At 43.3% G+C, this 23,135-nt stretch overlaps 3 protein-coding genes across 3 annotated transcripts; 2 read left to right on the top strand and 1 right to left on the bottom strand.

Moving 5' to 3' along the window:
- Positions 1 to 794: 794 nt before the first annotated feature.
- LOC137589655 (uncharacterized) lies at positions 795 to 12,560 on the top strand. The gene is made up of 17 exons (XM_068307518.1): positions 795 to 820; positions 1,293 to 1,441; positions 1,524 to 1,588; positions 1,686 to 1,779; positions 2,968 to 3,228; positions 3,453 to 3,746; positions 3,962 to 4,213; positions 4,574 to 4,888; positions 5,092 to 5,213; positions 5,397 to 5,613; positions 5,704 to 5,859; positions 6,531 to 6,721; positions 7,605 to 7,756; positions 7,858 to 8,115; positions 11,263 to 11,416; positions 12,038 to 12,170; positions 12,424 to 12,560. The coding sequence occupies exons 1-17, from the start codon at positions 795 to 797 to the stop codon at positions 12,546 to 12,548; spliced, it is 2,964 nt and encodes a 987-aa protein (XP_068163619.1). The 3' UTR covers positions 12,549 to 12,560.
- Positions 12,561 to 14,072: 1,512 nt separating this feature from the next.
- Positions 14,073 to 20,188, top strand: krr1 (KRR1 small subunit processome component homolog). The gene is made up of 10 exons (XM_068307223.1): positions 14,073 to 14,148; positions 14,793 to 14,971; positions 15,944 to 16,078; positions 16,279 to 16,404; positions 16,915 to 16,998; positions 17,446 to 17,502; positions 18,664 to 18,834; positions 19,047 to 19,124; positions 19,379 to 19,475; positions 19,560 to 20,188. Exons 1-10 carry the CDS (start codon positions 14,079 to 14,081, stop codon positions 19,706 to 19,708), a joined length of 1,146 nt encoding a protein of 381 aa, XP_068163324.1. The 5' UTR covers positions 14,073 to 14,078; the 3' UTR covers positions 19,709 to 20,188.
- A 145-nt stretch (positions 20,189 to 20,333) lies between these two features.
- glipr1a (GLI pathogenesis-related 1a) lies at positions 20,334 to 23,122 on the bottom strand. Its single transcript, XM_068307224.1, has 4 exons — positions 22,828 to 23,122; positions 21,624 to 21,869; positions 21,407 to 21,519; positions 20,334 to 20,869 (listed from the first exon to the last, which is right to left on the bottom strand). The coding sequence occupies exons 1-4, from the start codon at positions 22,996 to 22,998 to the stop codon at positions 20,677 to 20,679; spliced, it is 723 nt and encodes a 240-aa protein (XP_068163325.1). The 5' UTR covers positions 22,999 to 23,122; the 3' UTR covers positions 20,334 to 20,676.
- Positions 23,123 to 23,135: the final 13 nt, after the last annotated feature.

Genomic DNA, 23,135 nt, shown 5'->3' with positions numbered 1-23,135 from the left:
TGTCTTTTTTGTGGATCCACGGTGCACTGGAGCAGTGTCTGGAGTGTCCCCCCATTTCTCAACCATATGTCCAATGGGATAGGCTCCAGCCTCCCCCTTGTCTGCGAAAGTGGAAGAAGCAGATAGGAAGATGAATGAATACATGGATGGATGGATGGATGAATACAATTTCCTCCGAGATTAATAAAGTATCTATCTATCTATCTACCTGAATATTGTATCAGGATTATGGGGGTAATGTGGGGGTACAGCAACCACCGGTTTAGCATCATGGTTTTAAAAAACGCTCTATTAATTAAATGTATATTATGTGATTATCATTCTGTCATGTTTAGCAGCCCTCCTTTATCCTGTGTGTTAGATTACGGGATAAAATAACGAAATTTCACGTGTTAAAATGAAGAATTCCTATGGTGTTCACAGGTACATGAAGGCAGCACACACACACCTGACCCTCATTAGGAGTGTGTGTTTCCAGCCGTGCTTCCACTTCACTGGACTAGAGACGAGCTTCTTGCTGGAATTACAAGAAAATGTAAGAAGAGTTTACTATTACTTTCATTTGTCAGATCACTCTTGCAGACTAACCTTTTATATTGTTGATTTATTTTTTTCAGGAACTCCTTACAGTTTTTCTTTATCGTTTTCTCTGTAGCCCAAATCATACCGTTTGGTGAGCAGCACAGTGCACCGACACATCTATGTTACACTATCATTTATTTTCCGCATCATACAGATAATCACTGGTTATTGTTTTAGGATATGGTGACTATATTTTCTTCTCCATATGCTGGATGACCAAAGGAGATTCTCTGGAAAGGTGAAACCAAGAAAAACAAAATTAATCTGCAGAACTTTTAAAGATTGTTTCATTCTGGTAGCAATTCCTGTTTTTGCTCTAAGATTAAATACTCATTTACTAAAAAGACTTAGAGTGTGAAATGATTGGTATCTGGTATGTATACCAAATATACTAATATATAAATATTAGTGTATACACATATATATATACATATATATACATACATGTGTGTTTATACTAATATATATACAGTATATATTTGTATATTTTGAAAATATACTATTCATGAGGTGTTTGCAAAAATTAAATCACACAAGAGCTGATGGCTCCAATGGTTGTTTGTTCCTTGACATTAAAACTAAATAATGATGAAAAACGGCTCAGTCTAGAGGATCAGAGAAGGAAATTATATTTTAGTTGTCCGTAGATTTGAAATTACCTCTGAAAGAAAGATTTGTGTCCAAATTTTATTATGTCTTTTTGGGCAAAGTGGAAACCTGTGGCTCAACGATACAGCTCTAAAAGACATCAGAGAGGAGGGTAAAGTTTCCTCCCTGACCGTGTCCCCAGATGTAGAAAACAAGCTAACCTTTCTGTACAAAGGCTCTACTCAAGAATGGCACTTCAGAATTACCCCAAGTAAGCATCTTTTATGGGTTTTTTAAAAAATAAATTATGAACTGATAGATATTAAATGTTATCTTGAATGTGATAACCAAAGGTACAAATACCATCCGGATCAGAGGCCTGCAGAGACCTCTGCAGCAGCCAACGAACGCCACAAAGGTATAAACGGAACACTTTTCAAGCTATAATTTAATAGAGATTCATGGTCATGTTAGTGTTTTCAGGCTTTTTCAACAATGCATCAGTCTTTCTTCAGGCTTTCCTGGAGATGATGAGTCCCACTGAGGTGTTTACCTGTGAAAATGGAACATCATTTTTCTACCAGAATGAAAACATCTTCCTTGCAGTTGGTGAGATCATCTGCATCCTTTTTATGCCCCTATCCAACAGAATTATTGACCTTGATGGCGGTTTGCACTCCAAGTGCTGTTGTTGTTGGCATAGGGCAGGGATCGGTAACCCAAAATGTCCAAAGAGCCATATTGAACCAAAAAAACCCCAAATCTTCCTTGGGACGCAAAATTATAAGCCTTATATGGAGGCTGTCATTGTATATTGGCTATATTAGGCTACTATCAAAATGACTAAGTAGGCTACAAATAGATAAGGAGCCTAGGCTACCCTATCCCATAACCCCGGTTGTCGGGGAACCACAGACCCGACAATTGATCTGTGACAGATAATTTTCCTCGCCACTGTTTCCATGACCTGGTTTGGATTTCTGATTTAGATTTAATCCTGGGGTGTCTGATGGCTTATGTTGTCATTGTCTCTGGTCTTAATGTTAAGATACTTGAATATCATCTAATGTGGCTTGTTAAATGTAAATTAAGATCATCTGTAATTCAATTACTATAGCTGTTATTGTGTAGTGGTGACAATCAGGTGATTCCTGCTGTATATAGAGATAAAGGGTGTGACAGTTCAATGTTTTCTGATGCTGAAAAAACTGATAAAAAATCTTACTATAAAACATCAAACACACCAGTGTTTATCAGGTGGAGGTCCCTTTCCTGAAACTAGGTTGATTCATTTTTGTGCCTCATGCTGAACCTGATTTGAATTGTACTACTACATGATTAATAGCTGTCCCTGCGTTGCTTTGGGATTGAATTGCAGTGAAAATAAATTACTCTCCTTCCTGCAAGGACCCGTGAGGTGCCCCAGACTCGTTGAAATGCCACTGGCATCAGAACACCAGCATATGCATAAAAAAGTAATGGAATCAAATCAGTGGTATCTATATAGTTATTTTAACATTCAATCTCTGTTTAGTCTAAGCAACAAAATTTGTGTCTACATGAGCAAAAATGGACAGTTCAGATGAGAAATAAATTTAGATGTTGTCTATCTGAGAAATGATAATGAATCACTAATCATTCTAAACGAAGAGTTTTTCCTCTTCTGTTTCATGACATTAAAAGATACAATGCTGGTCTGTTTAATTTATAATTTATGCTTTCATAATGCCCTCAGTTACTAGTTATGGTTTTTGGAATACACTTTATGACTGAACTTCAAATCGGGTCTCATCCTAGGCCACACGACGCGTCTTCCCGTCAAACTCCAGTCCAGCTCTACCTCCATGCTTTTGATCTCCTGGGTGCCCTCAGCTGTGGGCATCAGCAGCCACACCACCACCCTGTATAACACCATACAACACGCATACCTGCGTGTGAGCAGGAACACGACGACCAACAGCCATTACAACTTCACAGCTCTGGATCCCTGCAGCCCATATGTGGCCTGTGTGGAGATGGCAGCCGGTCACTCCCTCACCTGCCTCTCTGCTATTACTGGTATGGAATAAATGTTGACCAGCAAAATGGGGCCAGTTTGAAAATGTTAATATATGTCAGTTAAATCTAGCTTTATTTTCTAGATATTTTAGCATCGTTTATCCAGGTTTTTTTAGAGAATCATCCTTCATCACCCCCAATACAAGAAGGGTTACACTGAGCCTGTACAGAGGAGTGGTGATGGTTAGTTGAAAGCTATTCAATGTTTTTCCTTTTTCCACCAGATCCAGACATTCCCCTGAACTTTAGGGTGACGTCATGGAACAGCAGCAGCATATTTTTGGCCTGGGATTGTCCAGAGAACTGCAGGTTCTCCATGTTCCTCCTCACAGCTTTCTATCTTAATGGAACCGACCACATCACAGAGGAGGTGCCCTTGTGGCACACAGGGGAAGACTTGACTTTTGTCCTTTCAGAGCTGCAGCCCTGCAGTAGGGTGAAGTTTGGCCTTCAGACGTTTTGTCAGGCAGGAACAGACTCCCGCTATAGCAGAATGGTCACGACTGATGGAAACTCAGGTCAATTCTGCACGAGTTCAAAAACTGTCTTCATGAACATGTTTATCCATTTTAACCAATAAACACCACTGGATTGAGTTGGAACTCATTCAGTAGTTTTTATTGATTTATTTTATTGATGAATTCCACTGAGTTTAGTCAGTGACATAGAAAATGAAACCAGCTATTAATGTGTAGAAAAGACCGACATAATCAATCCCCTCTCTGCTCCTCAGCTCACTCCAGCATTGAGGCCTTGTGTCAGACATCATTTGGCCCCAACAACTACACCCTGAGCTGGGACACGAAGACCACCTCGTCTATCTCCATGTTCAGATTATACCATGAGGGGGCGCTGCAGGGTACCACACTCCTCACAAACTACACTGTGCAGGGGCTGTTGCCTTGCCGACCTTACCAGGCCAGGGTGGAAGCCTTGTGTGGAGACAGTGTGATTATGAGTGTCAAGACTATCACAGCACACACAGGTAACGGAATGTGAGGACAGAATGGTTGACATTGATGTCATTACTGTTTCTAAATGTTACCAAAGAACTGTGAGGCCTCTGAGTCATGCGGTGTACTCCAAGAGATGTTGGTGGTTTAGATCTATAAGGAAAGTCAATGTCACTATGGAGAAGTCATTGATATGAAATATACCAAAAGTGCATTTTTTACATTGATACAATCTTCATAATGAAATAGGTAACCCTACTGCTGCTACAGAAGATAGATGGAGAGATGTAGAAAGTGTTGAGTTTATTAATGAAGTAGAATGGACTGGAGCAGAAATGTCTGTCTGTGCATGATCTGAGATTCATGTCTGCATTCATGCTGTGTGTACTCAGGACCTCATGGTGTGTCTGAGCTCAGGTACCGCTCTAATGATTCCACCGCCTTGTGGCTGCCTAGCAACACACACCACCCAGCAATGGCCTTCTTATATGAACTGTCTCTGGAGAATGGCAGACAGTTCCAGAGAAGCCGCGTGACAGACCCAGAGCTGTACCTACCGGGGCTGGAGGATGGGAAGACCTATGTCCTGGATGTGTGGGAGGAGTGTGGTGGACAGTGGACATCACAACGCTCACATATGTGTTTTGAGGCAACCAATTCATCCCTGAAGTTCTTTGGGAGGGCTGCTGAAACTGGTCAAGAGAATGGTCAGCCTGACTTTTGTAAATGACAGTCCTCTGGACATTTAGTGCAACAGCATCCTGTTACTGTGACTTAGAGTGGCAGGAATAACTATTTAAGAAATATGAAATTTAAGTGCAATTTTTTTTTCCTTTGTTCACAGATTATATGTGATTATTTGGGTATTTCTAATTGATGATGAAGCCATCCTGTTGTATGTCCACTCTAGAGCTGTTTTTTGACATTTCAAGTCTGGGACTCACATTGGTTGTTCCCTGGTCACTGCCTGAGGACCTGCAGGATGAGCTGTCGGAACCAAGAGCTGTACTGGAGAAGATTGTCAAAGACAAAGTAGGAGAAAAATTGTGAACCTTATATTTGCTTAAATTGGGCATTTTGGCATGCAAAAATTAGCGTTTAACTAATAGCATGTGTTAAGATATTGTATGAGTCAGGGTATTGAAAGGATTTCGAGCTTCATTCATGGTTTTTCTCAAAAATATAAATTGAAGCAGTTCATCTTGTTTTCTTCAGCTCCAGGATCTGTTGGAAGGGTTTGGTCCACCAGTCCGCATCGAGGTGACCTCCCTCGTGCCTGCAGATGAACCAGACAAAACAGAGATTCTCTTCATGTCATTTGACGCATCCCAAACTGAGGGTGTGCCACTGCCTGCTGAAGATCAGCTGGACTACATCCGCTCCCTCAATGCCACCGATGTGTTTGTTACGGATAGGGTTATTCACTGGAATGGTGAGTGAAGGTGAAACTTGTTCTGTCTGAAGTCTTCTGAACCAAGACTCTCCTGTTTGTGGACTTCATCTAATGTTCTTGGGTTGACAGGTCCAGATTTATGCACGTCTCCCCAGCAACCTTTGTGTCCCCGTAATTCTCTGTGCATCAACAGTCTGGGTTCCTACCTGTGTGTGTGCCAACATGGCTACTACGACGTGAGCTCAATCATTGAGTCTCCAGCAGCTTCACGTCCAGTTTGCAATGGTAACATATCTGGTCCAACAAAGAAAATGTTGCCTCTAGCCAGGCCCATTTTAATGTTTAATGACCAGTTCTGCCAAGCAGTGTTGATTTACATGTTTTTCATTTAAACGTTTAACAATTAAGACACCTGATCTCATGTTTGACTTTCTAATGAAATGAGGTGAGGTCTTTGTCAGTCACCTTAACCCTTTCCTCTTGGACAGCCATCTGCGACTGCTGCCCTATATTTGATTTCCCCAATTCTCCCTGTACCAATCAAGACAGTCATCGAAAGTAGTTTCCTTTACTTAAAATAATAAGCAAAATAATGTTTTTGAAGTTACATTGAAAGACACCTTGAATTTGTCATCCAGCTCTGGTTTTCTTTTGGTATAGAGAAGGAAACTGAGAAGGAGATGGAGGGTAAATCTGAGGGGGTACATCTCACAATATGTTAGCTAGCGGAGTCTCACGGGCAGCAGCCAGGAAGATGGTCTCATGCTCAATGGCAGAAGGGATGTTTACCATGCCTGTGGTAAGCCCTCGTCTGTAGAGTGACATGAATTATCACGCCCTGCAGGCAGGATAAGTGAGGAAAGGGTTCAGACTATTTTCCTCAAGCATCTGGTGTCAGTATTCTTACCTGTTATTCAGTCTGCACAGGCGTGACTCCATCCCTTGTTCTGAAACAGAAAACGGCCTCTTCAGTCTGTGTCTGGATAAACTGCTGACTGGCGGGATTGCAAAACCTTACCTGGCCTCTTTAATGGAAGGGAAGTTTGATGTGAGGCTGAACGACGGGAAGTGCTCTGTGCATGACAGCGATGTTTTCTACTACTTCCGTGCATCGCGAAAAGCTTCTGAATGTGGAACTGAGAGGCATGTGAGTGACTTTTAACAGCTGGGTGCTTTCTTTTTCTCCCCATAACCAGACACTAGAGGGCACTAAAGAAAAGTAACAACAACCAGCTGACACTTGCTGGTCCTTTGGTCAATGGCTTCATATCAGTGTGCCGAATTATGTGCCTCACAGCTTTTAATACATACATTATTTATAATGGGAATAGAATGACCTTCACCTCTCTGTAGTTAATAGATTTATGTACGCTGAAGTATCCCATGACAAAAACAAAGAGGCCGATGCTAGTCAATTCTTTATCATACGCCATTTGTAATTTATCCTTTAAGTATTCTTACCTCCACAAAGCACACCGAAGGTTTCACTAGTTTGTCTTCTGCTGCATGTTTGTCTGTTATACGGATTATACAAAAGCTAGACAACATTTACAGAAACAAATGGCCTGAAGAAACCTCTAGATAAAGAGAAATGTACCCCCTTTAATACTGAAATCCTGATTTCAGCTTATTGGATGGCAGTTATGTTTCTAATAATCGCAGTGTGTCTATAATGTGAGTAAACCTCAAAATAAACCTTCAGATAATATTTGATCTATGCAGTCTCTTCTAGCTTCTCATGTGTTTCCCTTGTACATAGGTTAGAGGGAGGAATGTTCAGAAATAACTCGGTACAAGATTTTCTGTGTGTTCTAATGTAATAAGGGTTTATCTTCCATTAAATAGGATTGCACCTCTATCTTGGCTGCAGACTCCACTGCCCATCATTAGTAGTAGATGTAGGCTTCTGTACAGCAGGCTATACGACAAGGCCACAAAGTAGAGAAACACTGTGCTGTAACAGTTTGTTTCTTAGAGGCCTCCATTCAACCAATGAAAGAGTGACTACATGTGTGTATGTGGTTGTCCAGGTGACGAAGACCCACATCGAGTTCCGAAACACACTCTCAGTGACGTTGAACGAAGAGCAGACCATCAGCCGGAGAGATCTTAAGGTGGTCTGGAAGTGTGTCTACCCCCGACATTACGTCCGCAACACGTCAGTCAGTGTGGATATGACGTGGTGAGATGTCTCCATATGTTGTTCTTCTCATCTCCCCTCAAACTATAGCGTGGCTAATGTCCGAACGATGGACTCACTGAGCCACTGCTCTCTGTCTGTAGGCTCACCACTCTCTCCCTGATGGAGGTCAGCTCCTCCCTGCAGCTGGGCCTGACCATGTTCCTGTTCACCAACCTGTCCTACACCCACAGCTACAGCCACGGAGTGTCTCTGGAGCCTGAGGACACCCTGTTCCTACAGGTGGCTCTGCTGACCAACAACTCCTTTGCGTCAGATGTGCTCCTGCGAGTGGAGTCATGCTGGGCAACTGAGAGTATTGACCCACAGGACACAGTCCAGGGTGTTCTGCTGCAGGATGGGTAGGTGGTGCAGTCATTTGTCATATATAGCAAAGCCTTACCTCCAGACCACCACTGGTTTAATATAGGATATATTTTGTCATGTCGCTTCCCTGCGCCTTAAGGCTGTGGGGGGGGGGGGGGGGGGGGTTCTGACATTTGTGCATACGCACCAAATATCAGTTCAGAGTATTCGGCCTAGTTGGGATCCCTAAATGGGGTCCTTGAAAGGATCCCTGCAGGGGACTCCATTGTTCTCCTGGGGGACTTCAATGCACACATCGGCAATGATGGAGACACTTGGAGGGGCGTGATTGGGAGGAATGGCCTCCCTGATCTAAACCCGAGCGGTGTTATGTTGTTGGACTTCTGTGCTAGTCACGGATTGCTCATAACTAACACCATGTTCAAACCCAAGGATGCTCACAAGTGTACCTGGTACCAGAGCACCCTGGGTCGGAGGTCAATGATTGATCTTGTGATCGTATCATCTGACCTTCGACTGTGTGTTGGACACTCGGGTGAAGAGAGGGGCAGAGCTGTCAACTGATCACCACCTGGTGTTGAGTTGGCGGAGGAAACCTTTGTATAGACCTGGTAAGCCCAAACGAGTAGTGCGGGTGAACTGGGAACGTCTGGAGGAGGACTCTGTCTGCGAGGACCTCAATTCACACTTCCGAAGGAGCTTCTCGTGCATCCCTGTGGAGGCTGGGGTCATTGAACCTGAATGGTCGATGTTCAAAGCTTCCATTGCTGAAGCTGCAGCTGAGAGCTGTGGTCTCAAGGTCTTGGTTGCCTCAAGGGGCGGTAACCCTTGAACACCGTGGTGGACCCCGGTGCTCAGGGAAGCCGTCCGACTGAAGAAGGGAGGCCTTCAGGGGCATGTTGTCCCTGGGGACTCCTGAAGCAGTTGCAGGGTACCGACAGCCCAGAAGGACTGCAGCCTCCGCTGTGATGGAGGCAAAACAGAGGGGTGTGGGAGGAGTTTGGAGAGGCCATGGAGAAGGACTATCGGACGGCACCAAAGTTGTTCTGGAGGACTGTCCGACACCTCAGGAGGGGGAAACGGGGGACCATCCAAGCTGTATACAGCAAAGATGGGACACTGTTGACTTCGACTGAGGAGGTTGTCGGTTGGTGGAAGGAACACTTTGAGGAACTCCTGAATCCAACGAACCCAACTGACCTGTCCTCTGTTGCAGAGGCAGAGCTGGAGGATGATGGGGGATCTGAGTCAACCGCTTGGGGCGAAGTCATCGAGGTAGTTAAACAACTTCACGGTGGCAAAGCCCAGGGTGTTGATGAGATTCGCCCGGAAATGCTGAAAGCTCTGGGTGTTGAGGGGCTGTCATGGATGATACGCCTCTTTAACATTGCGTGGAAGTCTGGGACAGTGCCGAAAGAGTGGCAGACTGGGGTGGTGGTTCCTCTTTTTAAAAAGGGGGACCAGAGGGTGTGTGCCAACTACAGGGGCATCACACTCCTCAGCCTCCCTGGGAAAGTTTACTCCAAGGTGCTGGAAAGGAGGGTCCGGCCGGTTGTCGAGCCTCAGATTGAGGAGGAACAATGTGGGTTCCGTCCTGGTCGTGGAACAACGGACCAGCTTTTTACTCTCACAGGGATCCTAGAGGGGGCTTGGGAGTTGCCCATCCAGTCTACATGTGTTTTGTAGACTTGGAGAAGGCGTATGATCGAGTCCGCAGGGATATACTGTGGGAAGTACTGCGGGAGTATGGGGTGAGGGGGCCTCTCCTCAGGGCTATCCAATCCCTGTACGCCCAAAGTGAGAGCTGCTTTCGGGTTCTTGGCAGTAAGTCGGACTTGTTCCGAGTAGCTGTTGGCCTTCGCCAGGGCTACACTTTATCACCAATTCTGTTTGTGATTTTCATTGACAGGATATCGAGGTGTAGTCTTGGTGAGGAGGCTTTACAGTTTGGTGGCCTGAGGATTGCATCGCTGCTTTTTGCAGATGATGTGGTCCTGTTTGCGTCAGCAGCTTGTGACCTGCAGCGCTCACTGGTCCGGTTTGCAGTCGAGTGTGAAGCGGCGGGGATGAGGATTAGCACCTCCAAATCTGAGGCCATGGTCCTCAGTAGGAAACCGGTGGACTGCCTTCTCCGAGTGGGGAATGAGGTCCTTTCACAAGCGAAGGAGTTTAAGTATCTTGGGGTCCTGTTCACGAGTGAGGGAACAATGGAGCGTGAGATTGGACGTAGAATTGGGGCAGCAGGAGCGGTATTGCAGTCGCTTTACCGCACTGTTGTCACAAAGAGGGAGCTGAGCCAAGAGGCAAAGCTCTCCATCTACCGTTCAATCTTCGTTCCTACCCTCACCTATGGTGATGAGTGATGGGTCATGACCGAAAGAACGAGATCACGAATACAAGCGGCTGAAATGGGCTTTCTCAGGCGGGTAGCTGGTGTCTCCCTTAGAGATAGGGTGAGAAACACTGCTGTTCGCGAGGGGTTCAGAGTAGAGTCGCTGCTCCTTCGCGTGGAAAGGAGTCAGTTAGGTGGTTTGGGCATCTGGTGCAGATACCTCCGGAATGCCTCCCTAGGGAGGTGTTCCTGGCAAGTCCAGCTGGGAGGAGACCTCGGGGCAGACCCAGGACCAGGTGGAGGGATTATATCTCAACACTGGCCTGGGAACGCCTTGGGATCCCCCAGTCAGAGCTGGTGGATGTGGCCGGGGAAAGGGAAGTTTGGGGCTCCCTGTTGAAGCTGCTGCCCCCGTGACCCGACTACGGATAAGCGGTGGAAGATGGATGGATGGATACATTTTTATTTTTGGTGTGTTTCAGTTGAAGGTTTTGCTGTGCTTCTCATCACAATAAGATTACGTCCTTAAGTTATAAGAATGAAAAAATGAAATGGCATTATTATTTAGAATAAGATGAAGAGTAAAACCACTTTTTTTATAATAGTAAAAATGAACGAACTAAGGATGAAAGAGTGGAGCGAAATATTTTTTTAAAATATGTAGAAACAGTTTAAATGTAAGGAAAGGTTTTTACAGACAATCTCTGGATGGTAATAATTAAAGGCTCAAATATTTTTTATTATGCTGACATTTGTATACACTACATCCTTAGTGGGTCCAGTGTGTAATTTGTTGTCCCTCGAGTTTTTGAAGTGAAGTTGATAAGAGCTGTTATCCTCGTGTCCCCAGCTGTCCCGTTGACAACACGTTCCACTGGCTCTCTGTTAACGGTCAGGCCCAACACAGCAGGTTTTCCATCCAGATGTTCAGGATGCCCAACAAGTTGCCCTTCTACATTCACTGCCTGACCAGCATCTGTGGGCACAACGAAGACTGTGTGAAGGTAACTGATTCTCCGTCTCAAGGCCGTGATATCCCAACCTGTTTTCAGCTCTTCATGCCGCTGGTCGCTGGTGACCTTCTGTATTTTAGCAGCTGCTGGATTTGATCCTTGTTTTGTCGTCCTGTACGATTTTATGAAGTTGTTGATGAAAAGTGTTGTTGTTCTTTTCATATCTAAGACATGTTATTAACATTTCCCTCACATTGAAATGGTTCCCACATTGGACCCTCAGTATGCTCGGCAGCACCGCTGCAAACCTTCACCAGGTCTTATCACACCTGATCCACACATTCACAACCTCCACCTTCCTGAAGGGGCAGGTGAGATGGGCTGGTGGTGTTCCAGACCCTGAGGGGCCAACAGATTTATAACTGAGTTAGAAAGGAGCATGAATGATGTCTGAGACAGGAGGCCAGATAACAGAAGATGCTTTTCATATGTAATGTACAAAATAATGTATAAAATAAAGTATGATTGGTTACTAAAATATCAGAGGCACTCATGGCATGTACAAATGGCTCCTTTATTGTTGAAATAGTGCTATAAACATATTTTGAAGGTTTTGATGTGAAAGTGGAGTAGGAATTATGAAACTCACCTTGTTACTATCCCTATTAATAGAGTTGCACCAGTAAATGGCGCAGCCGGCGGTCGGCCAACCAGAAAGGGGAACAGGAGACTGGATCTGCTGTTGTGTCTGCTGGGCCTGTGGTGGTCCACAAGAGGGGTGCATCCCGAAACCCCCCGTCTCACTGTGAGCTTCTGTCTACAACAAGCACACAACTGCATGATCATCTCACATCATTTTTAAAGGGTCCAGCAAAGAAAATTTTGAAATTGCACCAGCACTTCCAGTGTCTTATAGTCTATGTGCCTAGAATCTGTTCCAGTTAACGTTTAATGTTTTTTATATATTTTAGTTAATATGTTTGATTTGTATTTCATACATTGAAATGTTTCTAGTAGAGTGCACTGAGGAAAACAACACACCTGTCGTCTCTCTGCAGGGCCAGAATACATGACAGTTGTCTTTATTGTGGCCGGATCCATCGGCTTTTTGGTCATGACAGCGCTGACGATGAGAGCAGCAAAAGCCATCATGACTTACTATGAACGTCTAAGACGCCAATAAAGTCAATGGAAACACCAACTGTGGCTGTGTCATCAATTCTGGAGCCTGTCGGCTAGACACTAAACAATATAGTTTTTAAAAATTGTAAATTAACTTTAAAATGTCTTCTCATGATGCTTTTGATGCACTTTTTTATTTAGTTTTGTCTGCATGTGTTCTCATAGTTTAAAACCACAAAAGGGGGTAAACTTCTTATGAGATCAATGCATGTTTTAGTCTTGCAGCAAAAGTTGAAGCTGTTTCATTATCTTTCACAACCAACACCTTAATACTCAATGGTATAAAACACCAGAGGGTAGTATTGTTCAGGCACTACTTGGTCTGTATATAACACATCTTAAAGCACTTGTCGTCTGGTTATGCATCACGATTTGAGTTTCTCCTGAAGTGTTTTTAAGTGGGGTTTTGGGTTTGCGTTGACATTTCAGATGGAACTGAATGTGGACATTATTAGGTTGATTGGTTGTAGAATGTTTGCCCCAAGAGGAGGAGTTTAAGTATCTTGTGGTCTTGTTCACCAGTGAGGGAAAGATGGAACGTGAGATTGACGGATCAGTGCAGCTTCCGTAGTGATGCAGTCGCCGTATAGGTCTGTCGTCGTGAAGAAAAAGCTGAGTCGTAAGACAAAGCTCTCGATTTACCGGTCAATTTACGTTCCTACTCTCACCTATGGTCATGAGCTTTGGGTCATGACCGAAAGGACAAGATCCCGGATACAAGCGGCTGAAATGCGTTTCCTCCATAGAGTGGCTGGGCGCTCCCTTAGAGATGGGGTGAGGAGCTCAGTTACCAGGGATGGAGCCAGCTGTGGTGGCTCTGGCGTTTGTTCCGGATGTCTCCTGGACGCCTCCCTGGGGAGTTGTCCTGGGCATGTCCTACTGGGAGGAGACCTAGAGGAAGACCAAGGACATGCTGGAGGGACTATGTCTCTTGTCTGGCCTGGGAACGCCTTGGGATCCCTCCGGAGGAGCTGGAAGAGGTGTCTGGGGAGAGGGAAGTATGGGCATCCCTCCTGAGACTGTTGTCCCCGCGACCCAGCCCCGGATAAGCATTTGTAAGATGCATGGGCGGATGGATGATAGATAGCAGGAGGCCCACCAGGTGGTTAAGGTAAATCTCACATTGTAAGGCACGTCATTGTGCCAATATCACTACGCTCCACTACACTGCAGCACAGGCTAACATCCCATCTCCTCCCCTCCATTCAACTGCTGGCTAACTTCACAAGCTGGCCTGTATCTGTCCTAAGTACTCACGAGAGACAAGCTTCAAGAAACTGACCTGAAAATATTTTAATTTAAAAAATAAAAAGACCTGAAAATAGTTTTCAAAAATAACCTCAGTTTTAAAGTACATTATTACCACAGAACATAGGATCCAAATTAAGGTTATACAGTACAGGTAAAAACAAATTAATGCGACAGTAGGTGGCGATAATGCCGCGCATGATTGAAATGATCTTTTAAAAAAGCCGACTCCGTCTTGAAATTCCGCGAAGAAGAATGTTACGTCACTTCCGCTTCCTCAAATATGGCGTCTTCCAAGGCAGTCGATGGCGTGGGTGAAGCGCAAACAGGCAAAAAAGAGAAAAAGACAAAAAGTGAGGATTTTGTTATGGTTTTTACCATCGTATAAATGAGAACACAGCATCAGTAGATAATCAACTGTGACGCAGAGCAATGTTCTGTTTGTTTATTGGAGGGTTTCCACGGACACATCAAGGCGCTCTCGTGAATTAGCTCTAAGCTAGCATGCGAGCCGTCTTCTGTCGTTTTTACCTTCTTTTGGAGGCTATGCGAAAAAATAAAAGACAAACGTTGTAGACTTTCTTATTTGTTCGACTTGATAATCTTTTCATTTTGAGCCTGTCACATATTTATATTTAGAATATCCCCGAAGTCTCTTGTAAACTAAAACTTAATCATCTGTTATTTACCCAGGAACTAATTCATGTTGGCCTGTTATTGATAACTTACCTATAAAAAATACTTGTTTTGTTTTTCTTGTCAGACTTTTGAAGCTGTTTCTAAGGTTATTTAAACCGATAACAAATAGTATATTTTAGTTCAAGTATTAAATTGTGGACATTAAATCATTTTTTTACCCAGACCTGCTTCTAAAACATGATGTAGTGCTGGATTTCCAAGACCTGTTCATCAGTGTATTGGACATGGATGAATGTGCCGTAACTGAGACAGAGTTTACCGCAGGTGCTAAACGTTCTGGTTCTTATGTTTCTGTCAGTGGTGGATGAATCTGACCTCCTGACTGTTCCTGATGGTTGGAAAGAGCCCACGTTCACTAGAGATGACAACCCTCGTGGTCTCTTGGAGGAAAGCAGCTTCGCCACACTCTTTCCCAAATACAGAGAAGCTTATCTGAAAGAGTGTTGGCCACTCGTAGAGAAAGCCCTGGCAGAAGCAGTAAGTTCACAGCCAGGTGCTGTTCACATCTTAAACCCAACCTGCAGTTTGGTACCAGCACAGAATTACACCTAGTTACTGAACTCAAATATACAGTAGATGTATTTCAGTATAGATGAACTGAAATTCCAAACTTCTATTTTACCATTGTGATTTTGTTGCATTATAATACATGTTTTGCAGACCAGTTTGTTCCTAATTGCATTATAGTTGCTTGCCACTTTTTAATATTACTGAAAATTAACTGTTTCCATTCGGTGCTTTTTAGTATTATTAGTTATTTTCATTTTCCAGTTTTTATTATCAAAAGCTATGGGTGGAATCAAAACGACCACAGTATGTAGGTCACTGATCCGATTGAAAAGAAGTTAATACCCTACATATTTCCGATTGGTCAGAAGAACTTGTTTTTTTTCATTAGCTGCACTCTGATGCAAAATTTCAATATTTTCAAGTCTTTTTTTAACAGTTGATCATATTGCTGCAGCAGTCATCTATCAAACACATCTGTCTCGTTATACTGATATACTGTAGCGACTAAAGCATTCTGTAGTCTGTGCTTAAAGATTTTGTGTTTGAAAAACAGAAAAGTTTCTGGTGTTTCTTGTTTCTGTAGGTTCCAGTGTTTCACTTAATAAATACTGCAGCTTCTCATGACCTGCATAAGTTCAGTCTGGTGTTTCCTGGTTGTTGGATAAGTTATTACAACCTGACTTACCATTCAAATGTGTTTTCTGCAGTGGAAACACAAAAAGGATCAAAGGTTCATTCTAATATGTAACAAACTGACATGAACTAAATGTAACATTGTCATTCCAGGTAAATGTTAGGGAAGATTGAAGTCTGATTGTAAATGGTTTGATCATCTTGATCTAAAACGTGACTGTTTTCTACGTGTGTTCCTGTTTTTTCACCTGTCAAATCTTGATGGTAGTGTTTCAGTCCACACCTAATGGATGTCATTCCTGTCAGCATATCAAAACATCTCTGGACCTGATTGAGGGAAGCATAACAGTTTCCACCACAAAGAAAACCTTTGACCCTTATGCCATTGTGAGAGCCAGAGATCTCATCAAGCTGCTGGCCAGGAGCGTCCCATTCGAACAGGTGAGGATCATCGTGCTCACAACCAGGAGTCTGCTTTCATGTTGGGTAGCGGTTGATTGGCTGCTGGTTGATGTTACCTTGTTGTCTTAGTTTCCTCTGGACGGCAGCTGTTTTAGAAAGTCTCTTGATGAGAATTGATAGCTGTAGCCAACAATGGAGTCAATTTAAGTTGCTGATTGTACTGTTGTTGTTTTTTTCAGGCTGTCCGGATATTACAAGATGACATTGCATGTGACATCATCAAAATTGGGACCCTGGTGAGGAACAGGGAGCGCTTTGTGAAAAGAAGACAGCGGTTGATTGGCCCCAAGGGTTCTACCCTTAAGGTCAGTCCCTCACCATTATATCAGGAAGCTCACTTCCAAAACTAGACTGATAACATCTAAATGAGCAGTACAAGCACATCATGTCTGAGTTCATTAGGGTTCAGTCATTTCCCTTAAAGATGTGAGGTAAATGTGTGGGGGGGGCAGTGGCTCAGTTGGTGGAGCGGGTCGTCCAATGATAGCAGGGCTGGCGGTTCAATTCCTGCTCTCATCCAGTCACCTCGGAGTGTGAGCTGACAGTGGGAGGTGTCGGCTCGCCTCTCTGAGCAAGGCGCCACCCCCCCTACAAGCTGCTCATTTGGGGGCGCACCTGGTTGGATCTGCCCGCCGCTCCACCTCCCACTGTATTTAAATTGCATGTTTACAGGCCGCCTTGTGTGTGATTGTGTTTGTTCAGGGGCCTGTACACACAATACATGAGTGGAAAAAATTATTTCTTCGATGCGAGATTAATAAAGTACATTTCTTCTTCTTCGTCTGTAACTCTGTTGTCCTGTCTATTTTCCACAGGCGTTAGAGTTGCTGACCAACTGCTATGTGATGGTGCAGGGCAACACCGTGTCAGCGCTTGGGCCCTTTGGTGGCCTGAAAGAGGTGAGGCCCCCACAACACCACTGTCTGTTCACTGGGGACTAGAGAGATGTATGGGTGAAGTAACTGACATCCAGGAAGTGATGACAAAACAGAAACCACCAGTGAAAACAGAGTTAAGTGTTCTGTATGTGAGCTAACACTGAACAACATCCCAACATGAACGACTAGCGTGTCTGAAAGCTAAGCTCACTGTTCTGTTTCTGCTTCATACGTCGAAGCATAAAGTTCCCCCAGAGGTTTAATTAAGCTTGGGTGGAGCTGAGATGATACTTCAGCGGTCCCTGTGGGAAATCGGGCAGGTAGCAGCTGTAGCTTTTGGCAGAGTCCTCCCAAAAAAACCAAAATATAGAATCAAGGCAAAAACTGCTCAACCAAGCTTTAGATTGCAAATCAAAAGAAAAATTGAAAAAATCATTTAATGATTTTTCATTGTTCTTTGTTGTTCAGGTACGCAAAGTGGTGATGGACACGATGAAAAATATTCATCCCATCTACAACATCAAGGTAGGCTCTGGCACAAAACGGACTGGTCAGCTGACGGCTGAAACATAGAACAATCTGAACCGGGGTGTCAAACTCATTTTCACCGAGGTGCCACACAAGCATAACAGCACACGTGACTTATAAGTTACTAAATGTCAATCAATGTAATGTAAAATAAATGTAACTACTCCTTAATGTTAAATAACTCTGAATATATTACTTATTCAAGTTTATGACTTATTCAAACATTACATTTGCACAGAAAAAATGCTTGTTTCTGTTATAACATAAATCTTTTTAATTTGTCAGGTTATTAAACCCACAGAACTCCATTAATCAATGATCAAACTATCCAATGAATAAAGGAAAATCACATCAAACACAAGTTAGGACATTAACTTTGTTCAAAACGTTTTTGTCAGAGTTAAAATGGGCTTAATTACTGCATTGTGGGAAATGTAGTTTTGGTCAAAGCACACTTTGGACGATTTTATTTTTAAACACTGACCTTTTATGATCTCTAGGGCCACACAACATGATGTGGCGGGCTTTATTTGGCCGCGGGGCCTTGAGTTTGACACAAGTGATCTAAATGAAGGGTCAACAACCCAAAATGTTTCGAGAGCCATATTTGACCAAAAAAAACAAAAATCAAATCTGTCTGGACCAGCTGTACATCCCTGGTGAATACAGTCAGCTTGAGCTCCAATGACTAACAGCTCCAGCATTTGTGGTGAACTGTTTCCCCACTGCTAGAGACTTTTATTTGGCTCCAGGGCTGCGGGTTGCCAACCCCTGGTCTAAACGCACAGACTCATTCATGCCCAGTGAAGATGTTCTCCATCCTTGTTCTTGATTTCCTGATTGAAATAAATCTCTGGGTTTGTACGCCAAAGCTGGCTCACCTGGATCTGAGGGCATGAAGGAGTCCATATGAGCTGTTAATGATGGGTCCATTTATTAACATCTAATGAAGGCATTATCAGACCAGCTACAGAACGGACACTGAACACACCATCTGGTGGTGCTGAGCCTCATTTAAGTTAATGTCAGCAACACATCTGGACTGCATTTAATATGTGTGGAGAGGTTTTTTTCTGAATACGGTTGTAAAATATGAAAATCTACTACTTTGCCTTTCTCACATCTGGTTCTGCATTCCCTGTGGGCCAAAAACCCCAGACTCTGATGATTAAACAGGAACTGTCCAAAGACCCTGAGCTGCGGGTGCAGAGCTGGGAGCGTTTTTTGCCCAAGTTCCGTCACAAGAATCTGACAAAGCGCAGGGAACCAAAGAAGAAGAGTGTGAAGAAGGAATACACACCATTCCCTCCATCCCAGCCAGAGAGCAAGGTCAGGAGTGAAACAGTGACACACCTTAATGCTTCCTGCTAATTCATGAGGTCAAGATAACGTGTATTCTGTCACATTCAACACATCTTGTATTGTATAAAAAGCCTTGATAGAAGCACCTGCTTTCAAGATATTTTTGGTTAAAAAAAAGTGTTAACAATCAGAACTGTTGAATTCAACACTGATTGTAACCCTGTGCATCACTTCTGCAGGTTGACAAAGAGCTGGCCACAGGAGAATTCTTCCTGCGCGAAAGTGTGAAAAAGAGGAAGAAGATGGAGGAGATCAAGGTGAGCAATGAGCGGACTCACTTCTTAGTGGGCTGTGGTCTTGGTTCCCACCAGGATCTTAAAAAATAATTCAGTCTTGATGCGTGTTAGTCCCTGCTTTCCCTTCCAATATCAGAGAAGCAGCAGTATTAGCATGACCTAATGTCAGATAGCATGACCAGCCTAAATCTGCAGAAGCTCAGCCCAATAGAAGGAGCTGCATCGTGTTCCAAGAACCTGTGGTTGTTATGACTATCATTGCTTCTCGTTCTCAGGTGAAGCAGGCCGAGGCACTGACCAAGAGGCAAGAAGAGCGAAACAAAGCTTTTATTCCTCCTAAAGAGAAGCCGTTGATGAAGAAAACAACTAAAGGTAGGAATAAAGAGAAACCAACAGAGAGCTCATCCTGTGCGCTGTAACTTGCAGCTCACCTCTAACTCGCCATCTTTTTTCCAGCTCCCTCTGAAGGAAAGCTGGACATCGAGGCCATTAAAGAAAAAGTGAAAAAAGCCAAAACCAAGAAGCTGGGGGCTCCGCCAGTGAACCCAGCTCCTCCCACTGACAACACAAGCAATAAGAAGAAGAAGACAAAAACCAAAGGCTGACAGCAGGTTTCCTTCAGGTGGACAATGTGAAGCGACAGTCCTGATGGACAGAGGAAGGACTCTGGAGGACACACAGCATTCTGTCACAGATGCTTTCACTGAGGAGAACCGCTTTGATTTCCCAAGTTTATTACTCTGTCTGGACATTAGTTCGTTCTGGTTTTTTTTTCTTTTTTTGGCAGGACAGAACAGAGAATGTGAAATAGGACAGAAGAGTCGGGGCCTGATGTGGAGTAAATGAAGTGAGCAAACAGGACCCAGGTCTCCCTGCGTGGGGGGACACCCGTACCACTGCAGCACCTCTCAGTCCCATGAAGTGGACCAACTTTTTTTTTTTTTTTGCGTCACTGTTCAAATGATTGTGGTTATTTATGTGTTTAGAGTGCAGTGTGTTCAGGAGGCAACTCAGTGTAAATCAAAAGAGGATTTCTTGCTTAATATCAAGTTTATTTACTTCTGAACATAAAAACCTTCCAGTTCCCTTGTTGTAGAGATGAGTCACTGGGATTTGACATCTTTATTCTTTTCAAGTGATTTGCAAAACTTTGCATTTTATATTAAAGTATGAAGAAAAATGACAAAATGTTAAAGGATCACGTCTTAAATGCATTTCAGCAATTGAATAACAAAAGTTGAAGATAAAGTAATGAAATCTAAGACTGGGGGGAGAAACTTAGTGAATACTGTAACTACAGCTCCAACTACAACACAGTCCTTTTAAATGACACCCTGACTTTTAGACATGAGTTTGTACTTTAGACACACGCTTCGTAAAACAACAAATTCAAAAACAAAACACATGTTTTAAAGTAACCTATCTAAACCAATCACATCTAAAGCAATCCATAACTTATTTCAAACAATTGCAGTAGAATTTTAAAAAAAAATCATCTTACAGCTTCACCTTTAGGTTTGGCTTTTCATGATTTAATATAGGTGAACATAAATACAGACACGTGACAGAGGGTCTATTCGTAGCAGAAGACATCGGGGTAGAAGTGGTGGACTGCATACGCTGTGATGAAGGTGAGGAGGAGGGCGATGGGACGGACAACCACCACAGGTAAATAGTCTGAGTCGCTGGCAGCCAGAGCTGGGTCCCGGTCTGAGGTCCGGTTCCTGCCTTCACGTTGGTAGGGCCTCCATCCATTGACGTTACCCCTGCACAAAGAACCAGGAATTACAGCAGCGTCTTTATTATCAACCACAGACCGGAGACCGGGTTGTGATTCCCCCTCTGACACACGAGCTGTGAAATGCTGCTTTATCAAAGACCCAAAACTAACGTGTCACTCCATCTGCAGGACAACCAACGGAATCCTTTTGTTTTATGACACACACAGACACACACACACCATAACTTCACCTGGAGCAGCTCAGAAGCATAAAAGGTGTCTGAAAGAGGGCGTGGCAGAAAGAGCACTGGTGCTAACTAATGCAGTGATTGTGTGTTGTCCAGTAATCAATAGATGGGTTTTGATTTCTTTTTTTAACCTAATTATAGGATTTAATAGATGGAAATTTCCACATGCTAATTCATGCTTACAAAACAAAGGCTTCACACAACATGTAGTTTTATTTGATAACTACTGATCATGTTCAATCACACCACTTGATCACACAATAGACGCTGGGCTTCTGTGTAAAGAAGTCAGTCTAACATAAGGATTGTTGGTCATAAACTTGAATTGATCTTACGCTGGAGCGTAGTTGCAAACAAAAATGGAGCCCTCTGTAGAAGAAAAGCCAGAGATGCCGTTGGGGCACAGCTGTACGGCACAACCAACTTTGTGGCTGCTCGCCCACACAACCTGAGGACGAGCACAAGGGCCGTTAAACTGAAAATCACATTGTCTATAGTTTGATCCATTTAAAACCACACACACACACACACATGTGGAGTGAAATACACAACCTGTGTGTAGTGACCACAGATAGCGCTGCAGACGTTACTGTCATAGCTGTAGTGTCGTTTCTCATCCACCCAGCTTTTCATGGCTCTCGTCACATCAAATGATGACGGTGGGGATCCTGTCCAGATGTTTTCTCCCACAGAGGAGAAGTCGGGGTGCAGACGGACATCTTTGAGGGAGGGGTTGTGTTCAAACACACAGTTCCCTGCCCAGGTTCTTGCGGTGATGGCCAAGTTCTTATCCCAGGTCTAAACAAGAACAGAACATGACAATGAAAAGCCATCCATAAGGATGTATTCCATATTTTCAAATATAAAGGTTGTTTGTTTTATTCCATCCACATTTAGTTTAACAGGGAAGCTGGCTGCTCAGTCATTAATGACCCCATTATGTCCTACTAATATGCTGTCACAAATATTTGCATAATCGGAGGCCTCTAATCAAAAACAGCTTCAAAATACAAGTAATTCTATCTGTTATCTGGTTTCACAGTGTTGCTGATGGTGATTATTAACTGTAAGTTACCCTGCAGATCTAAAACAGACTTGTATATAAATGAAACATATAAAGCAGGCTAAAGGATCACAGCTGAATAACAACACAACTGATATCCACCCCGACCATCTGACACACTCAATACTTTCAAATCCTCTATATGGAATAACTCTCACCTCATCTCTGTGACAATAACATTTTGCAGAGACTTGATTGGACGGGATTAGAGTTTATCTTGAAATCATCACTATAACCACAACTACTACTCTGGAACACAAGTGAGCAGGAATGAAACAAATGACAGATATCTCATGTAGACGAGTGAGAATGTAAACCTTTGAAGGTCCAGTGTGCAGCATTTAGTGACTTAGTGGACGGATTACTGAACACACCTCCTCTTAACTTCCCCACAAGAAATAGAGCAGTTTTCTGTAATGAAATACACTAAAAAAAAAAGCTGGATTTATCACTGCTAATGGATCTCTTTATATACTTCACTCTAGACTTTCAAACCTTTTGTCAGCACTCAAGTCATTGCTATAAAACTTACTTTACGAAGAACATACTGATTTATTTTATTTTCCAGGCGTTCAGGTCACTACTAAACTAAGAAAGAAGGAAACAGAACTTTATTACATTACATGTTCGATTTATTTAGTGGACTCACTGCTGTGAGTTTTAGTGAAAACAGGAAATGTCAGTCCAGCCTACCATGTGCAGCATATCGCTTGCAGCTGGGCTGACAGAAGAGCGCGCCCTGTTGTGTTCCCTCACACATTCGTCAATGAACTTCACATCAGTGATTTCTGGAAGGGAGACTGAAGACACCCCTGAGTCCAGGATCATCCAGGTCCACAGTAGCATCTCCACCACACACCCCATGCTGGTTGAAATGACACACCAGGAAAGGAAGAAAGAGAGGCTGAGGTTTCTCAAACGTATTTTCACCAGTACAACAGGAAGTTACACACCAGAAAGAAACAGGATGTAAGAACTACTTTTGGTTTTAAATATTCTGA

The sequence above is a fragment of the Antennarius striatus genome, chromosome 22 (assembly GCF_040054535.1).
Source record: "Antennarius striatus isolate MH-2024 chromosome 22, ASM4005453v1, whole genome shotgun sequence".
Lineage (NCBI taxonomy): Eukaryota > Metazoa > Chordata > Actinopteri > Lophiiformes > Antennariidae > Antennarius > Antennarius striatus.
Note: the sequence above shows the minus strand (reverse complement) of the source record. Positions and strands in the feature narration are given on the sequence as shown.